Source organism: Triticum urartu, chromosome 7A (genome assembly GCF_056163025.1).
Source record: "Triticum urartu cultivar PI428250 chromosome 7A, HENAU_Tu73, whole genome shotgun sequence".
Taxonomy (NCBI): Eukaryota; Viridiplantae; Streptophyta; class Magnoliopsida; order Poales; family Poaceae; genus Triticum; species Triticum urartu.
Window position 1 is genome coordinate 304,246,460 of NC_141879.1, and position 19,078 is coordinate 304,265,537.

General features: G+C 46.5%; 1 protein-coding gene across 1 annotated transcript; it reads left to right on the forward strand.

The window, feature by feature from the left end:
• The first annotated feature begins 2,937 nt into the window (after positions 1 to 2,937).
• On the forward strand, positions 2,938 to 3,906 carry LOC147959386 (uncharacterized). The gene has a single exon (XM_087536571.1). The coding sequence runs from the start codon at positions 3,064 to 3,066 to the stop codon at positions 3,763 to 3,765; it is 702 nt and encodes a 233-aa protein (XP_087392697.1). The 5' UTR covers positions 2,938 to 3,063; the 3' UTR covers positions 3,766 to 3,906.
• Positions 3,907 to 19,078: the final 15,172 nt, after the last annotated feature.

Sequence of the window (19,078 nt, forward strand, 5' to 3'; positions counted from 1 at the left end):
ATGCCACCGCTACCCCTGTCCAGCATCAAGGGAAGAGCACACCACGGACCATGCCGCCGCAGCCCTTGCCGCACGACGGGCCGCAGGCGACAGATTCGCCCGAATCTTTCTGTGGCCGTCCCGCGCGCCACCACCCGACTTGACCCCCACAGCCGCCGCACACCAGCCGAGCGCCAGAATGACTCCGCGTCGCCACCAGCCGACGCCGTCACCATCCCGCGCACCAGCCGTAGCGTTGTCGAGCCTCGCAGAAGCCTGACACCCCCGTCGGCCTGTTGTCCCGCGCTAGCCAGGGACTCTGAGCGGAGGGGGGAGATGGCCCGATCGCCGCCTACAAAGGCAGGCTTCGCCCGGCGGCGCCGCTTGGCGGCGGCAGGGGAGGATCGGGAGGGGGGCGGAGGGCGCGGCGCGCTAGGGTTTCCCCCGTCCGCTCGCAGGAGCGACGCGGGGGAGGGACATTGACTGATCCAATCAAAGGTTGCATTTGAGATCCTCCATGAAGTGTAATAGTTGGGGTTCATCTGTGGTTCTTTTGCATGTGCCCATGTAGATAGTATGGTTGTCCTTAGACTCAATGTGAATCTTTGATCCACCAAAATACTAGAAAGCTATAAATTTAAACCCTTGGGCTACAATCATCTTGAAGAATAAAAGTAGGAGTCACTTCCGTACCACTTACAAAATGGACTAATGCTGAAATAAATTTACTAGAAATCATTAGTCCTCCTAATTGTTTTGCCATTAATCACCAGAACACCCATAGAGGGTTTAGATGTACTTTCATATATAAAAGCCCATCTTGGCCAGGCCCATGAATAGCAATCATACTGGTAGCATAAAAAAGGGCAGGCCTTGCTTGCGCAGGCTCCGACCACTCTGGGTCTTTTGTACTCAGCCTTTCCCTTATTTTTGCAATAGGTTGTTTCGAGGACTCAAAACATTGCGCCAAGGCTCCCCTTAAATCATAGTGATAGATGCGTGCACACAAATCCAATCCAACTATCCCCCCCTCACCCCCCCCCCCCCCCCCCCCCCCAAAAAAAAGAAGTATTCATTCAGTTAATAACTTAACTATGGTTATTTGAAATATTTTGCTGCAAGCAGTTGAACATAGCACAACGATAAGCAACTGGATGCGCGTGTGCAGGAAAAAGGAAAGTTGCACGAAACTTGGCTTCTTTTCGAGATCTTGATATGCATCACATTATAAAACTCGGATGAGATACCAAATGTTTCGGATACCTTAGCAACCAGCGATGCTGCACGAGTGGAATCAAATCCTGCCGCCAATACTTTAGACATGGCTACAGAAAGTAAACAAGAAAGCGTCAGCTTGTCTCGAGCATGACCAACAAGATTCTTCTTGTCGCAGATTGTTTTTGTTATAAGTAGAGAGGAACCTACATAGGAGTTTCTCTGGTTCCCACCAATCACCACTTCCTCTCTTCCAGCTCCATCCAGACAACACAGTTACACAGGAGCGCTCTAGCCACCATTCCAAGCATGGATAGACTAGCCATCTAGAGTCGGTGTCGGCAAACATCTGGCCAATGAGATCGGGGTTGAAGAATGGCCGCCGGAGCTAAACATGGATGTCTCTTCAGTGTCTGCAACCATCGACGCAACACGAGCTTATCTGAGGTCAGTTGGAAATACGTACATCTGCGTTATGAGATCATGGGGTTGTCTAGCAGCTAGGCCAGCTTTCCACAGTCTACACATACAAAGGTGATGGTGCTCTGTGATGTTGCCCGATGTCTGCAGTGGCATGGAAGAAAGCAGTGGGTTGAAACATGAATGATCAAGAGCTGCACTTAGTTCTAAAGAGTGAACATGCATTATACAACATCATCTGAAGCAAGCTGACAAGACAGATAACTGATGACAAGGAGGACTACAGAGTGGTCAGATTACTTACATCATCTGAACTCTGAAGAGTGAGCATGCATTATGCAACATCATCTGAAGTAAGTTCAGAAGAAAGTTAAGTAGACTAGTACTTCCGAATTCTGGTTTGAAGGAATAATAAATAGAGTGACCAGATTACCTGCAAGAGGGAGGGAGACAAATACTTTCGAACCAAAATTGCAGCTCATGTCCAAGCAAACAGGGAAGACAGCTCGTGTCCACCTTTCAAGGTTACAACTACCCATTCAAACGAATTTCAATGTAAAGAAAAATGAAGATCTCCATCACTAAAAATCAAGAATTTTCCAACTTTACGATCTCAGTTTGAACGTCCAAGTATGCATGGGTGATATTCTTCTATGTCCCACTTTCGAGCAAATATTTGATTTGGCTGGCCACAGGAGCAATAGACTGAAAAAAAAGAGTGGTTTAGTAGGATTAAGGTTTGCTCATATAAAACTTCAGCAAAAGTAAAGATAGTTCGTGTCTGAGATTCAATTAGTATGACTAAAAACACGATTGCGTAAAAAAATGATGATCATAAACACATCAAAAAATCGTTGCCATGCCATTTTGATTATAAAATGGTGATGCATCTCACACCGTAGGTAGCTCAATCTGAAAGGAAGAATGGGGGATAAAACGTTGAACCAATCGCAACACCCATGATCCTTGTCCAGTGGATCTTGTCTTCCGTCGCCTAAACATGCCAGCTCCAAAGCATGACGATTCAATTAGTGATTAGCAACACTTCCCACCAAAGAACAAATCTTAATAAATTGAGAACAGGCTCACAGCTAGATGTTGCATTACCATCCATTAAAAAATGGCTTGAGCATGCAACACCACCGGACCACAACCACACCGCTGGTGCCTGCTGACGATAATATGCTGCCTCGTCTCGAGGACAGCAGACACTCTAAAATATGCACTAAACATCAGACGACTTTGCTTGTGCCAGATCTCGATCCATAGCAGACAGCATCTTGGAAATGAAATGGCATGATTCTTCATGTCTAACAATCGAACACTCTGGCTTGTATGCCTCTTTGGTATAAATAGGCATCAGAAGAACGGTAGACACATCAAACCAAAAGTCGCTCTTCTATTCTCCTCTCTTCAACCACAATACAGAGAAAAACTTCAAGATCAGAAATGGCTTTCCACCTAAGATCGATAAGTTTGCCATCAAGGCCTCAGGCCAACCAGACTGAAGTCGAGCAAGAGGTGCTGAGCCTAGAGGCGAGCATATCTTCCTCCACCACCACCATCGGCACTATGTGTGCCGGTCTGAGGAGGCTCGGAGACATCTACAATGGTGTTGAAGAGATTATTGGCCTGCCAAGCAACCAGGCTGGCAAGATGTTGGATTCAGAGATGGAAGGCTCTCTTGAGCTGCTAGATCTCTGCAGCACCATGCAAGAGATCTTCGTTGAGATGAAGGCCATCATCCAAGAGCTACAGGTGGCTCTAAGAAAAGGAGATGATGCAACTGCTCAAGCCAAGATCCAGTCTTATGCTCGTTTGGTGAAGACGGCGAAGAAACATTTCAAGAAGAGCGCAAAGAAGGCTAATGTTGTGTCTGAGGGTTGCAAGATGGTCATGTTATTGACCAAGGCTAGAGAGATTTCTGTGTCTCTGCTGGAGTCCACAGTCCATCTCTTGTCAAAGGAAATCGGAATGCCAAAACAGTCTCTTGTCTCAAAGGCATTTCACAAGAAGAAGGCAGTTGTTTGCCAGGAGGAGCAATTGCAGGAGTTAGAGTGTAGTATTGGGGATCTCGAGAATGGGGTGGGACATCTGTTCAGGAAATTAGTCCAGATCAGAGTTTCTCTTTTGAACATTCTTAGCTCATAGATACTCCAAGTCACTCTACACCCTGTGATTGGCATCCGCCTTTTTGAGGATTAGCCGGTCTTCATACAATTTTGCCATATGTATACAGTACAAACGCACAGAAACTTATAGAAAGAAAAAGTGAAGTTTTGATCTATTTCATGTCTTGTGATCTCTGCATACTTCCTTTCGATGTCCTTGGATAGTGGATCATGTTCCTTGTGTGCTAGGTCAAAGCAGTGGTGCCTAAGGTTGTTATTAGCAGAAAAATAAATCTAATTACTAAGATTACCACCACCACCACATGGCTGTACAGTCTGCCTGTGCAATTAATGTATTTATAGTTTTAGGATGGATATATGCTACAAATTCCAAACTTTTGAACTGAAACTTATAGATGCTGAAGCTCCATATCGTTCAAACATGTCGCAGTGACCAAAATATTCCAAAAACATCTCAACTTCTGCTTGTTCTTGGGGATGATATAATACTAACATTAATTTGATCTAGATTTACTAGTGCAAACATGCCGTGCAAAAAATACTAACAAGCAATATTTTGCAAGCTAATATGATAGCTGTGTGCTGCAGATAGAACAGCAACCGGGACAGCTGGTAAGAAAGCACAGTGTAGACTAATTAGTTAACTTCAGAGGCTAGAGAGTCGACTCGTGGAGGAAGCACGGAGAGCCAGAGCAGGTTGGATGCTGGCATCGATCCTGGCGGCATGCTGGGCATAAGTCCACCGCAGCATTTGGGTTGCCACTCCGCTGCTTCGATCATCAATATCTTCTTTTTTTTCTCCTTTTGTTTTCCATTTTTATTTGAGAAATTTTTCATTTTTGTGCATAGGGCTGGATTACACACTGGTCAAACTCTTAGGCCGTGACGTATCGGCTCATATAAAAGCACGTCTTGGCCCAGCCCATGAAGTGCAACCAGTGACAGCATGCGCGCACAAAGCCTAGCTACCTTTGCTAAAAAAACGATTTATTGTTGATTTATACCCAAAAAGATATTTTATCCATGGGCACTGCTACAAATCATCCGACTTATTTCCTCTGGAAATTAGTCGGGTCGATAGCCGTCTGATCCATGCTCTCCGGTCGTTGGATGGGTCAACGCTCCACCGCTTTCTTCTCACCGAGCAAACGCATCGGCGCCTCGGTCGCTCCGTCGCAGCTGTCCACTGTGCCTCAAACTAGTAGCAGCAGCGACGTCACCGACGGTAGCAACGCCGGCGAGAGCTGCATCGCAGCGCAGGCGACTGCGACATGTGCTGCATCGCCGCGTGACGACGGCGGCGATGACGGATGTTGCAATGCAGCGCGACGCGGTCACGGTGGTTCGTTCCATTGCAGCTCCCTACCAGCGGCGAGATTCAGGTCGAAGCAGCGCGCGCGTTGCACTACAGCTTCGCCGGCGGCGAGATAAGAGTCGAAGCGCAACTCGCGTTGCACTGCAGCTTTGCCGGCAGAGAAATCCGAGTCGAAGCACAGCACGAGTTGCACTGCAGCTTCTCTGGCGGCGAGATAGGAGTCGAAGCACAACTCGCGTGGCACTGCAGCTTCGCCAGCACGCGTTGCACTGCAGCTTCGCCGGCGGCAAGATCCAGGTCGAAGTACAACACTTGTTGCACTGCAGCTTTGTAACATCCCAAATTTTCAATTTGAAATGTTATACATTAGATCATCATGCATATCATATTTTCTTGCATTTTGGTCGATCCTAGAAATTTCAGGCAACTCAAGGACCTTCGGAGAGAGTTGGAGATTTCGTTATTTTCGTATTTGAGAGCTTTTTCAAATTTTGGAAAAGAGGATCATTTGATTTATTTATTTCATCTTCAATTATTTTTCCAATATCAAAATATGAGAGAGGAAAATAATATGACTTTTCCCAAACTTAGGAAAAATGAAGATTTAATGAATAAATCCAATTTTGGTTTTGCCGGAGTTTCGTTTGCTTTTTATTTGGATAGGAAAAAAATGCGTGTTTTCAAAAATTTGCATTCTAGGTCCGGAGTAAAATTTATTTTGTTCGACTCATTTTTAGGAGTCGGGGAAAATTTACTTTATTAATTTTAGAGTTCGTTTAGTTTAGTTTTCTTTTGTTTTTCTGCGCACGAATCCAGTTAAAAAAAAGGACCAAGGCCAGCAGGGCCAAAGGCCCAGCCAGCCGGCCGCCTCCCCAGCCAGCGCGCGCGCCAGGCCGCCGCCTCCCTCGCTCTAGGCCGAGTCCCAGAGGGACTCTAGGCCGGTTAGCCCCCCCTTTCCTTGTTTTGTTTCCCCTCTTTTGCTTGCCCCCTACCCCAAGTAATCCCCCCTACCTATATAAAAACACCCCAAACCCCCCCCCTCTCCTCACATCAATCCCAAGCCCCTCTCCTCCTTAGCCGCGCCCCACCCCACGCCCCTCACCCGCCGTCGCCGCCCTATAGCCGCCGTTCGCCGGAGCCTCGCCGAGGTTGTCCCGCGCCGCGTCTCTTTTTCTCCCCTCGGTTCAGTTTTTCTTCTAAACCGTTCCGGTTCTTTCTTAACCGTTCCGGTTTTCTTTCGTTCTTTGTTTCGGTCTTTTCCGAAACCCTAGATCGGTTTTCGTTCTTCTTTCGGACCGTTCGTCTCAACGAACGTGATCACCGATTATTCCCGGTTAACGACGCCCGTTCGTTTAACCGTTCGTCTCTTTCTTTTCGTCGGATTTATTCCGCGATCGTGATCTCAGATCCGATCTTCGTTCCAGTATTTCTTCTCGCTCGTTTATCGGAATCAGGTGATTCAAGCGCCTGGAGTTTCGTTTCGAAACCGCCGTTCCGTCTAATCAACTTAAACAAGTTTTTGCCCCGGTAAAATTTGACCTAGTTTCAACTTGCTAGAACCGAGTTTTCTTCCGCCGTTTGTTTTCCGTTTCTTTGTTCGGTTCGTTCTTTGTTTGCAACCGGAGTTCTTAAGTTGAACCTTCTGGTTCGTTCTCTTGTTCGGGTTTTATCTGTGCATTAGATGAGTACTTATTGTGTGCTTGTTGTTTGTCTGCGATAGATCACCCGGATTGCGCCGCTTGTTACTTCGAATCCCTAGGTCTCGCGGATCATCAGCAAGGCAAGTAACACTTTGATCATACCTTTTCTACAACCCATGTTTTATTGCATTAGATCAATCCTCTCACATTGCATGATTAGGATCTAATTAAACTGTGGGATGGGAAGTAGATGAGGTAGTATCTATCACCTGTATTATTATGAAACCTTTGGGAGTTACTTTTACGTTTGCTTATTATGCCATGCTATGCTAGTAGACGTGGATTGGGTGAGTGATATCCATGACAGATGTGAGTTGATAATTTTAATGGTTTATCTAAGGTGGCAACTTAAACACACATCTGGGTGGATTGAGGCACCTAATGTCTATCAGGACTTGCCTGTTTTATTTTGGACTGCCACCCAGGCTCAAAGGGATCATAAGATAATTCATGCTAGAAACTTCCGTGTGCAGCCACATGCTACTATGGGCTCTGGCATAGTTGACTAAGTTGTGCGAACTCTTACGGGGTGGACTAGCAGATGTAGGGGTTGTAGGTGGTACGGTCTACCCCACATGTAAGGTGCTAGCGCTTCTGAAAGACTATGTCTCGGTCATCCGTTTCTCAAACACCATGTAGTGCGAGAAAACAAACGGAGGCGATCGAGTCATCCGGGGAAAAGTGCGCAAACCTCTGCAGAGTGTACAAATTAATCATGATTAGCCGTGTCCCCGGTTTTGGACAACTTGAGTATCTAGTACTTGAATATCATGTGAATCTCAACATGTTACTTCTAATTAATGTTGTTGGGTTTTAATTGTTCACTTAAATGGGATCGGAATGCTGTCAACTATTCTCGATGTTTAACAACTACCATGATAGTTAAATAAATTTATTCCTTTGCAGTAGGGAAAAACTGGCTTTACGCAAAACTGTAACCATAGAGCTTTCCACCAGCCATATATGCATATAGTATAGCTGTTTCATTCCATTACTCTCTATGTGTTACATTGCCGGCATATTCCATGTGCTGACCCGTTTTCGGGCTGCAACTTCTCATGTTGCAGACTTTTCAGACGACGAGTAAGGTGCTTTTAGGTCGTGGCCCTATACTCAGTGATGCCGTTGGAGTTGATGGACCCATTTATCTTCCGAGTCTTCCGCTGTTATCGACATTAGATGGCCTTAAGCCATATTTATTGTAATAAGTTCTCTTTGAGACAATGATGTAATAAGTGTGTGATTGCCACTATGCTATAAATCCTTCGATGTACTGTGTGGTGTCAGCATTACTGATCCAGGGATGACACCGGAGCACAGAGCACTTGATCCATTCGGGTCGGGTCGCTACAGAGATGGTATCAGAGCACACGCTGACTGTAGGACACGACCACTAAGTTAAAGCCATAGGTCACCATTCTCTTCTCATTTTCTAACTCCTCATCTTTTCTACTCTTTTAGGATGACGAACGCGAAGATTAAGTACGCTCAACCGGATGAAGGCACACCATTTGGATTTCACCTGAAGGAAGTCACCAAGTACCTGAACATCGGATTATCAAGCTTCACGGGAACCTTCAACGCCACTCTGCCTGAAGAGGAGCGCTGGAAGATTCAAGCTCACGTTCCGGGAAGGACATTCGCACCAATCACGAAGCCCATAGATAGTGTTTTCAATGCACCAACCTGGAGTCTAGGAAGGAGCATGGCAGCTCATATCACCATGGGACGCATTGGAGAAGTTTATCAAGAAGACCTCAAGGACACTATCTACCAGATTTGCGGACGCCGAGATGAACAATGGGAGTTAGTCAGCACCAAGAAGGATAGATCCATTGCATCTTTCATCCAGGAGTTAAACCAGCACATTCGACGCCACAAGGACCAGATGTGCAATGATATGATAGAGTTGAAGAATGCAAAGGCAAGGATCATCGCGCTAGAAGGAGAACTGAAGTCTACACGCAAGGACTACATGGACGAGATCGTAGCTCTAGCAAGACACAATGGCGATCTTAAGCAGGAGATTGAAGAACTCAAGAGGAAGTTAGCATCCAAGTAGGAAGACGAGTACGTCACATGTCCTGACAACTACATCATCATCGACGACACCGATTCGGATCCAAGTGATCCCGACTTTGAAGACGAAGCTGGAGCAGATATCATGGAGTCTTCCACCGGTTCAAATTTCTAGATGACCACCAGATAGTAGTAGTATTCCCCCATGTAAACATTATAGTTCGAGCACTTTTGCGATAGTTAGATCGATTGTAAGCCCTTGTTTGATTGAATGAAGTGATTTTGTGTGCATTTGCTCATGTGCATTGGGGTAGTGTTTTCTCTTTAGACCCACTCTATTCTTGATTCTCGTCTTTTCTAAACCCTCAGATGCCTCCGAGACATGACAATGGATTCCCACCGGAGCTCACTCAGTTGATCCAGCAACAGAATCAATTGATGCAGATGTTAGTCCAGAACCAACAGAACAACAACAACAACCCACCACCACCACCACCTGTTGACCACTTAGCCCGTTTCCTCAGGCTGAATCCGCCGGTGTTTTCCAGTAGCACCGAGCCAATAGTAGCAGACGATTGGCTCCGCAAGATAGGAAGGGAGTTGACCACTGCAGGATGCACAGATGGTGAGAAAGTGAAGTTTGTCGCTCACCAGCTTGACGGACCCGCAGCAGCATGGTGGGAGAATTTCACAGCCACTTACCCAGTTGACACTGTCACATGGGATCAGTTTCAGCAAGCTTTCCGCACTGCCCATGTTTCAGCAGGAGCTATGGCCCTGAAGAAGCGTGAGTTTTGCAACTTACGCCAAGGAGGAAGGACAGTTGGCCAGTACGTTGACGATTTCAGCAAGTTAGCACGTTATGCCCCAGATGACGTTGCTACGGATGCAGCTAAGCAGGAGAAGTTTCTGGAAGGACTGAATGATGAACTAAGCATGAAGTTGATGGTAGCGAGTTTCAACAACTACCAGGAGTTGGTAGATCGTGCCATCATGATTGAAGGAAAGCAACAGCAGATTGAGAACCGTAAGAGGAAGTATGGACAGGGGAAGTATAACTCTGGAGCCCAGCAGAAGCCCCGTTTTGCTCCTAAACCGGGATTTCAGTTTCAGCACACCCATGGAGGAGGTAGCTCGCACAACCATAATGGCCACAAGAATGGTAATGGGAATGGAGGAAGCAACGGCCAGAACCGGACCACCCCATCGACCCCAACCAAGAGAGACCTGAGTCAAGTCACCTGTTTCAAGTGTTCCAAGACCGGACATTATGCCAATGAATGTCCCGAAGGCCAGAATGGAAATGGCAATGGAAGCTCTGGGAAGAAGCCGAACCCTTTCAATAGGGGACAGGTGAACCACATTAATGTGGAGGAGGTTGAAGATCAGCCTGATGCAGTAATCGGTAAGTTTCTGGTTAAGTCATTTACCACACTCGTTCTTTTTGATACTGGTGCATCGCATTCATACATATCAAGGGGATTTGTGGATAAATATAACCTGCCAACCCAAGCCCTTAGGACACCCATGTTAGTAAGCTCACCAGGAGCGGAGTTTATGGCTAGACGATGGTGTGATCGGTTACCATTAAGGATTGGTAACTATGTATTTCCCTCAGACCTAATAGTATTGGAATCTAAAGGATTGGATGTGATATTAGGCATGGATTGGTTGTCGATGTATGGAGGAAACATCAATTGCGCTAGTAAGTCAATTTTGCTTACCACACCAGAAGGAAGAAGGATCAAGTATGTATTTCGGCATGTGCCAAACAGGACACAAGTAAACTGCCTAACAGGAGTTGTGCAAGAGGAAGTACCAGTGGTAAAGGATTTTCCTGATGTATTTCCTGAGGAATTACCAGGCATGCCACCGGATAGGGACATTGAGTTTTTGATTGAGTTATTGCCAGGTACAGGCCCAATATCGAAGCGACCATACCGGATGCCAGCAAAGGATTTGGTAGAAATTAAGAATCAGATTAAGGAGTTATTGGATAAAGGTTACATTCGCCCAAGTTCTTCGCCTTGGGGATCACCCGTACTTCTAGTGGAAAAGAAGGATGGATCATTAAGGATGGTTGTTGATTATCGGGGATTGAATGAAGTAACCATCAAAAACAAGTACCCACTACCAATGATCAATGATCTGTTTGATCGGTTGCAAGGAGCTAAAGTGTTTTCCAAGATCAATTTGCGATCAGGGTACCATCAATTGAAGATTCGGGAGCAGGACATACCTAAGACAGCATTCACCACGAGATATGGACTGTATGAGTATACCGTTATGTCATTTGGATTGACTAACGCACCTGCCTATTTTATGAACCTGATGAACAAAGTGTTTATGGAGTTTTTGGATAAGTTCGTCGTAGTGTTCATTGATGACATTCTGGTTTATTCAAAGAATGAAGAGGAGCATAAGGAACATTTGCGTTTGGTTTTGAAGAAACTAAGGGAACATCAGTTATATGCCAAATTCAGCAAATGTGAGTTTTGGTTGAAGAAAGTTGGATTCCTCGGACACGTTATATCCAGAGAAGGTATAGCAGTTGACCCCACAAAGGTTGAGACCGTAACCGAATGGGAAGCACCAACAATAGTTGGAGAGATCCGGAGTTTTCTTGGACTCGCAGGATACTACCGGAGGTTTATTGAGAATTTCTCAAAGATTGCGAAGCCTATGACGGAGTTGTTGAAGAAAGATACTAAGTTCAAATGGACTGAGGAGTGTGAGGCTAGTTTCCAGGAGTTGAAGAAATGTTTGGTTACCTCACCAGTATTGATTTTGCCAGATCAGACCAAGGATTATGAGGTGTATTGCGACGCTTCACGTCGAGGACTTGGAGCAGTGCTTATGCAGGAAGGGAGAGTTGTTTCGTATGCTTCACGGCAACTGAAGCCTCATGAGTTGAATTATGCCACGCATGATTTGGAGTTAGCAGCCGTAGTGCATGCATTGAAAACGTGGAGACATTTCCTCATTGGAAATCATTGTGAGGTGTACACGGATCACAAGAGTTTGAAGTACATTTTCACGCAGAAGGAGTTGAACCTCAAACAAAGGAGATGGTTGGAACTCATCAAGGACTATGACATGAGATTGCATTACCATCCCGGAAAAGCTAATGTAGTAGCTGACGCATTGAGCCGTAAGAGCCATGTCAACACCCTAGTGACGGGAGAAGTACCAAAGGAGTTAGCAGAAAACCTTCGTGAGCTATGTTTGGAAATAGTTCCGAGAGGCATTGTAGCAGCATTGGAGATTCAGTCAACATTGATGGATAAAATCAGAGAAGCTCAGAAATATAACAAGGAGATTGCTGCTATAAAAGAGAAATTGAGCGAAGGAAAAGCAAAGGGATTTCGTGAGGATGAGCACGATACCTTATGGATTGAGGACCGTGTTTATGTGCCCAATGACCCGGAGATCAGGAAGTTGATTTTGCAAGAAGCACATGATTCACCGTATTCGATTCACCCAGGGAATACCAAGATGTATTTGGATTTGAAGGAAACATTCTGGTGGACCGGAATGAAGAAGGATATTGCAGCATATGTAGCAGTTTGTGACGTATGTCAGAGAGTAAAGACAGAGCATCAGAAGCCAGCAGGATTGTTACAACCCTTGCCGATACCCGAATGGAAGTGGGATAATATAGGCATGGATTTTATCACAGGACTACCCAGGACGAAAGCAGGCTATGACTCGATATGGGTAGTAGTTGATCGTTTGACAAAGGTAGCACATTTTATTCCAGTTAAGACCACTTACACCAGTGCTAAGTTGGCGAAGATATACATGACTAGGATCATTTGTTTGCATGGAGTTCCGAGGAGTATCGTATCAGATAGAGGAACCCAATTTACCTCAAAATTTTGGAATCAGTTGCATGAAACTTTAGGAACCAGACTAGAGTTCAGCACAGCTTTTCACCCACAGACGGATGGACAGACCGAGAGAGTCAATCAGATTTTGGAAGATATGCTGAGAGCTTGTGCACTAGATTATGGATCTAGTTGGGGCGATAACTTGCCATATGCGGAGTTTTCTTATAACAACAGTTACCAAACCAGTTTGAAGATGGCACCTTTCGAAGCTTTATACGGAAGGAGGTGCAGGACACCGTTGTCATGGGACGAAGTTGGAGACCGTCAATTCTTTGGACCAGATTTGATTAAGGAGTCTGAACGGAAAGTTAAGTTGATTCGCGATAGGCTCAAGGTAGCCCAGTCCAGGCAGAAGAGCTACGCAGATTCTAAACGCAAGGAGACAGTTTACGAAACCGGAGACAGAGTTTAACTTCGAGTATCCCCACTTCGAGGAGTTAAGCGCTTTGGAGTTAAGGGAAAGTTAGCACCGCGTTTCGTTGGACCGTACAAGATCTTGCAACGTATGGGAGAAGTCGCTTACAAGTTGGAATTACCAGAGGGACTGTCGGGAGTTCATGATGTAATCCATGTTTCTCAGCTGAAGAAATGTCATGCCGAGATGGCGGAGGTACCGCTAAGAGATACCGTGCCACTCGAAGCGATTCAGTTGGAGGATGACTTAACATATGAGGAGAAGCCAGTCAAGATTCTCGATTATGCCAGCAGAGTTACCCGCAACAAGGTTATCAAGTTTTGCAAAGTTCAGTGGAACCACCACTCAGAGGATGAAGCCACCTGGGAAAGAGAAGAAGATTTGCTCAAGGACCACCCTCACCTATTTTCTAGCCAACCCGAATCTCGAGGGCGAGATTCATCTTAAGGGGGGTAGGTTTTTAACATCCCAAATTTTCAATTTGGAATGTTATACATTAGATCGTCATGCATATCATATTTTCTTGCATTTTGGTCGATCCTAGAAATTTCACGCAACTCAAGGACCTTCGGAGAGAGTTGGAGATTTCGTTATTTTCGTATTTGAGAGCTTTCTCAAATTTTGGAAAAGAGGATCATTTGATTTATTTATTTCATCTTCAATTATTTTTCCAATATCAAAATATGAGAGAGGGAAATAATATGACTTTTCCCAAACTTAGGAAAAATGAAGATTTAATGAATAAATCCAATTTTGGTTTTGCCGGAGTTTCGTTTGCTTTTTATTTGGATAGGAAAAAAATGCATGTTTTCAAAAATTTGCATTCTAGGTCCGGAGTAAAGTTCATTTTGTTCGACTCATTTTTAGGAGTCAGGGAAAATTTACTTTAGTAATTTTGGAGTTCGTTTAGTTTAGTTTTCTTTTGTTTTTCTGCGCGTGAATCCAGTTTAAAAAAAAGGACCAAGGCCAGCCGGGCCAAAGGCCCAGCCAGCCGGCCGCCTCCCCAGCCAGCGCGCGCGCCAGGCGCAGCGCCAGGCCGCCGCCTCCCTCGCTCTAGGCCGAGTCCCAGAGGGACTCTAGGCCGGTTAGCCCCCCCCTTTCCTTGTTTTGTTTTCCCTCTTTTGCTTGCCCCCTACCCCAAGTAATCCCCCCCACCTATATAAAAACACCCCAAACCCCCCCTCTCCTCACATCAATCCGAAGCCCCTCTCCTCCTTAGCCGCGCCCCACCCCGCGCCCCTCACCCGCTGCCGCCGCCCTATAGCCGCCGTCGCCGCCGTTCGCCGGAGCCTCGCCGAGGTTGTCCCGCGCCGCGTCTCTTTTTCTCCCCTTGGTTCAGTTTTTCTTCTAAACCGTTCCGGTTCTTTCTTAACCGTTCCGGTTTTCTTTCGTTCTTTGTTTCGGTCTTTTCCGAAACCCTAGATCGGTTTTCGTTCTTCTTTCGGACCGTTCGTCTCAACGAACGTGATCACCGATTATTCCCGGTTAACAATGCCCGTTCGTTTAACCGTTCGTCTCTTTCTTTTCGTCGGATTTATTCCGCGATCCTGATCTCAGATCCGATCTTCGTTCCAGTCTTTCTTCTCGCTCGTTTATCGGAATCAGGTGATTCAAGCGCCTGGAGTTTCGTTTCGAAACCGCCGTTCCGTCTAATCAACTTAAACAAGTTTTTGCCCCGGTAAAATTTGACCTAGTTTCAACTTGCTAGAACCGAGTTGTTTTCTTCCGCCGTTTGTTTTCCGTTTCTTTGTTCGGTTCGTTCTTTCTTTGCAACCGGAGTTCTCAAGTTGAACCTTCTGGTTCGTTCTCTTATTCGGGTTTTACCTGTGCATTAGATGAGTACTTATTGTGTGCTTGTTGTTTGTCTGCGATAGATCACCCGGATTGCGCCGCTTGTTACTTCGAATCCCTAGGTCTCGCGGATCATCAGCAAGGCAAGTAACACTTTGATCATACCTTTTCTACAACCCATGTTTTATTGCATTAGATCAATCCTCTCACATTGCATGATTAGGATCTAATTAAACTGTGGGATGGGAAGTAGATGAGGTAGTACCTATCACCTGTATTATTATGAAACCTTTGGGAGTTACTTCTGCGTTTGCTTATTATGCCATGCTATGCTAGTAGACGTGGATTGGGTGAGTGATATCCATGACATATGTGAGTTGATAATTTTAATGGTTTATCTAAGGTGGCAACTTAAACACACATCTGGGTGGATTGAGGCACCTAATGTCTATCAGGACTTACCTGTTTTATTTTGGACCGCCACCCAGGCTCAAAGGGATCATAAGATAATTCATGCTAGAAACTTCCGTGTGCAGCCACATGCTACTATGGGCTCTGGCATAGTTGACTAAGTTGTGCGAACTCTTACGGGGTGGACTAGCAGATGTAGGGGTTGTAGGTGGTACGGTCTACCCCACATGTAAGGTGCTAGCGCTTCTGAAAGACTATGTCTCGGTCATCCGTTTCTCAAACACCATGTAGTGCGAGAAAACAAACGGAGGCGATCGAGTCATCCGGGGAAAAGTGCGCAAACCTCTGCAGAGTGTACAAACTAATCATGATTAGCCGTGTCCCCGGTTTTGGACAACTTGAGTATCTAGTACTTGAATATCATGTGAATCTCAACATGTTACTTCTAATTAATGTTGTTGGGTTTTAATTGTTCACTTAAATGGGATCGGAATGCTGTCAACCATTCTCGATGTTTAACAACTACCATGATAGTTAAATAAATTTATTCCTTTGCAGTAGGGAAAAACTGGCTTTACGCAAAACTGTAACCATAGAGCTTTCGACCAGCCATATATGCATATAGTATAGCTGTTTCGTTCCATTACTCTCTATGTGTTACATTGCCGGCATATTCCATGTGCTGACCCGTTTTCGGGCTGCAACTTCTCATGTTGCAGACTTTTCAGACGACGAGTAAGGTGCTTTTAGGTCGTGGCCCTATACTCAGTGATGCCGTTGGAGTTGATGAACCCATTTATCTTCCGAGTCTTCCGCTGTTATCGACATTAGATGGCCTTAAGCCATATTTATTGTAATAAGTTCTCTTTGAGACAACGATGTAATAAGTGTGTGATTGCCACTCTGCTATAAATCCTTCGATGTACTGTGTGGTGTCAGCATTACTGATCCAGGGATGACACCGGAGCACAGAGCACTTGATCCATTCGGGTCGGGTCGCTACAAGCTTCGCCGGTGATGATGCAGCGCCGACAAGGTGACCTTGTAGCACGGCGGAAGCTGCAAAAAAAAGCAATTGCAGCGGCTGGAGTGTAGTAGGCCGCCGCTAGGTGCTGCAGGCTACATCGGTGGGCTTCTCCTGACGAGGTCAATGTTGAAGGAGATGGGCGGTGCTAGCAGATATGGAGGTAGGAGATGAAGTAAAAAATGGGATCTCGGCAGGGAAAGGAAAAACGAGTGGCTTGCGTTGGACCTGGGAGATAAGGTATATGGTATGGTGCGTGGCCCACCAGGACGTGGCACGCGGGCGAGGCGGATGATTTCTTTCGAAAATCATCCGGCTATTTTGAAGAGTTTTCCTTTATCCATTCATTAAGTAACTTCAACTATATTTATTTAAATATTATTGCTGCAAGCAGTTGCAACATAGCACAGCGATTAGCTGAACTGGATGCGCGTGTTCAGTAAAAATAATGCTGCATAGCACATGCCTTCCTTTCGAGATCTCGACGTGCATCACACTGTATTCTAAAATTTAGATGAGACACCAAATGTTTCGGACACCTCACCAGCCAGTGATGCTGCACGAGGGGAATCAAATCTTGCCGCCAATACTCGAGACATGGCTACAGAAAGTAAACAAGAGAGCATCAGCGGATTGTTTTTGTTATAAGTAGAGAGGAGCCTACATAGAAGTTCCTTTGGTTCTCTCACCGGTCACCACTTCTTCTCTTCCAGCTCCATCGAGACAACACAGGAACACTCTGGTTCCCATTCCAAGCATGGCTAGCCATCTAGAGTCTTGAGCTGACAAACATCTGCCGGTGAAATCAGGGTCAAATAATGGCCGCGAAGCTAAACACGGCTGCCTCGTCTTCAGTTTCTGCGACCATTGGTGCGAGATTGACTAAGGACTGTTGGAAATACTTACATCTGCATTGTGAGACGATGGGTTGTCTAGCAGCTAGGCCAGCTTTTCCAGAGTCTCCACGTACGAAGGTGCTGGTGTTCTGAGCTTGGAAAAAAACAGTGAGTTGAAACATGAATGTTCAAGAGCTGCACTTAGTTCTCAAGAGTGGACATGGATTATGCAACAACATCTGAAGCAAGCTGGGAAGATAGATAACTGATGACAAGGAGGATTACAGAGTCTGTTCAAGAAAATTGTAATGTCGAGTACAAAGAAGTGGTTTCTAGTCCCCCGAGACGTAGTGAGTGGTTTCTAGTCTCCATGAAAATTGTAATGCCGAGTACAAAGAAGTGCCAAGCCTCCGCCGCACTACGTCGCGCGGCCCGCGCAGGATCGGGCGGGATCCGTGCAAATGAGACAGAATTCCAACTCTACAGAGTCCTTTGATCCACCCCGAGGTCAGTGGGGGGATGATGGTTCTGATGCATATGGAGTTGGACAGCATCGTGGGTCTTCATCCACGGGTGGTGGCCGTGGCTATGCCTGGCAGAGTGACGGGTCGGCTGAGAGACCGTTCCTCGGCCCGGTAGGAGGTTTCGTCGAGGGGGCTTCCGGCCCGGATCACCGTCAGAGAGGAGGTTTTCGTGGTCATCGTGGTGGTAGGGGTGGGGGCCGTGGGAGATTCCGCCGTCCACCCCCGCCCCAGGCTGTTGATCCTGCGGCGTCCACAGCGGAGGTTGACCATACGCTCACCGAGTCCCAGGCGATGGAGGTGACGAACGCCGTGGTTACGGTCGAGGTCCCTGAGGCTGGGACGGTAGATGAGGCTGCTGAAAGGGCGTCCAAATATGCACGAAAGAAGGAACGGATGCTTTGTTACCGTTGCGGGGAGAAGGGTCACTTCATTGCTGAATGCGTGGCTCAGCTGTGCGAGACGTGTGGCAAGACTGTGCATGAGTCCGGGGAGTGCCCGCTGATGCGTGACCTGCCTCCGACGCTGAACATTTATGGAGTCTATTGTGCTGAGCTCATGTTTTTCGAGTCCCCGGCGGCGAGAGAGGTCCCGGAGGATACACTTAGCTTGACTACTGGGATTGTGAAAGCAACCCAGGGCGAGGTGACTGAGTCACAGATTGTGAGGAGGCTTCAGGAGTTGGCTCCCGGGGATTTTCGATGGGAACTGGTGCTTATCGAGGACAGGGCTTTCAAGGTCGAGTTTCCATCTGTGGATGATCTGCAGAGATTGTTGAGCTTTGGCTTGTGTCGAGTTCCTGGTACTACGTGTATCTTGGAGTTCCATGAGTGGAAGCAGGTGGAGCCTAAGGGGAAGCCGCTTACGCAAGTCTGGTTGCGGTTTACAGGGGCCCCTTCTAAGCCTCTGCAGGACGCTCGAGTGGTGGCTAGCATGGGCATAATGGTGGGGAAGACAGAAAAAGTGGATATGGCTTTTACACGTGCCCATGGGGTGGCCCGGATATTGGTCAGTGTTCTGGATATTGAGTTTGTGCCTGATAAGGTCAACTGGACTTATAGGGGAGTGGTGTTCCCGCTAGACATCGAGTTTGAGGACACGGATATATTTGACGATGCGGTTAATGGTAATGATGTTGACATGCAAGACAGTGATGGTAATGCCGGGGCCAAGGGGGCACCGTCAGATGAGCCCATGCACGAGGGGTCTAATGGTTCTTCTCAGTTGCCCAGGGATGGGACCGGGAGTGAGCCTGCTACTTCCCTAGTGGTGCCCATGACTACTCTGCGTTTTGGGTCCTTTCAGCCAGCCTCGGCACCTCCCAAATTATGGAGTGACCGGGTAGATTCTGATGACTGTCTTGAGCACGCGCTCCCCCCGTTGGAGTTCGGGAGGGAGGCTGGTTTGTTT

Excerpts from the sequence above, each read along its gene's own strand:
- LOC147959386 (XM_087536571.1), top strand. The coding sequence starts at position 3,064 with ATGGCTTTCCACCTAAGATCGATAAGTTTGCCATCAAGGCCTCAGGCC.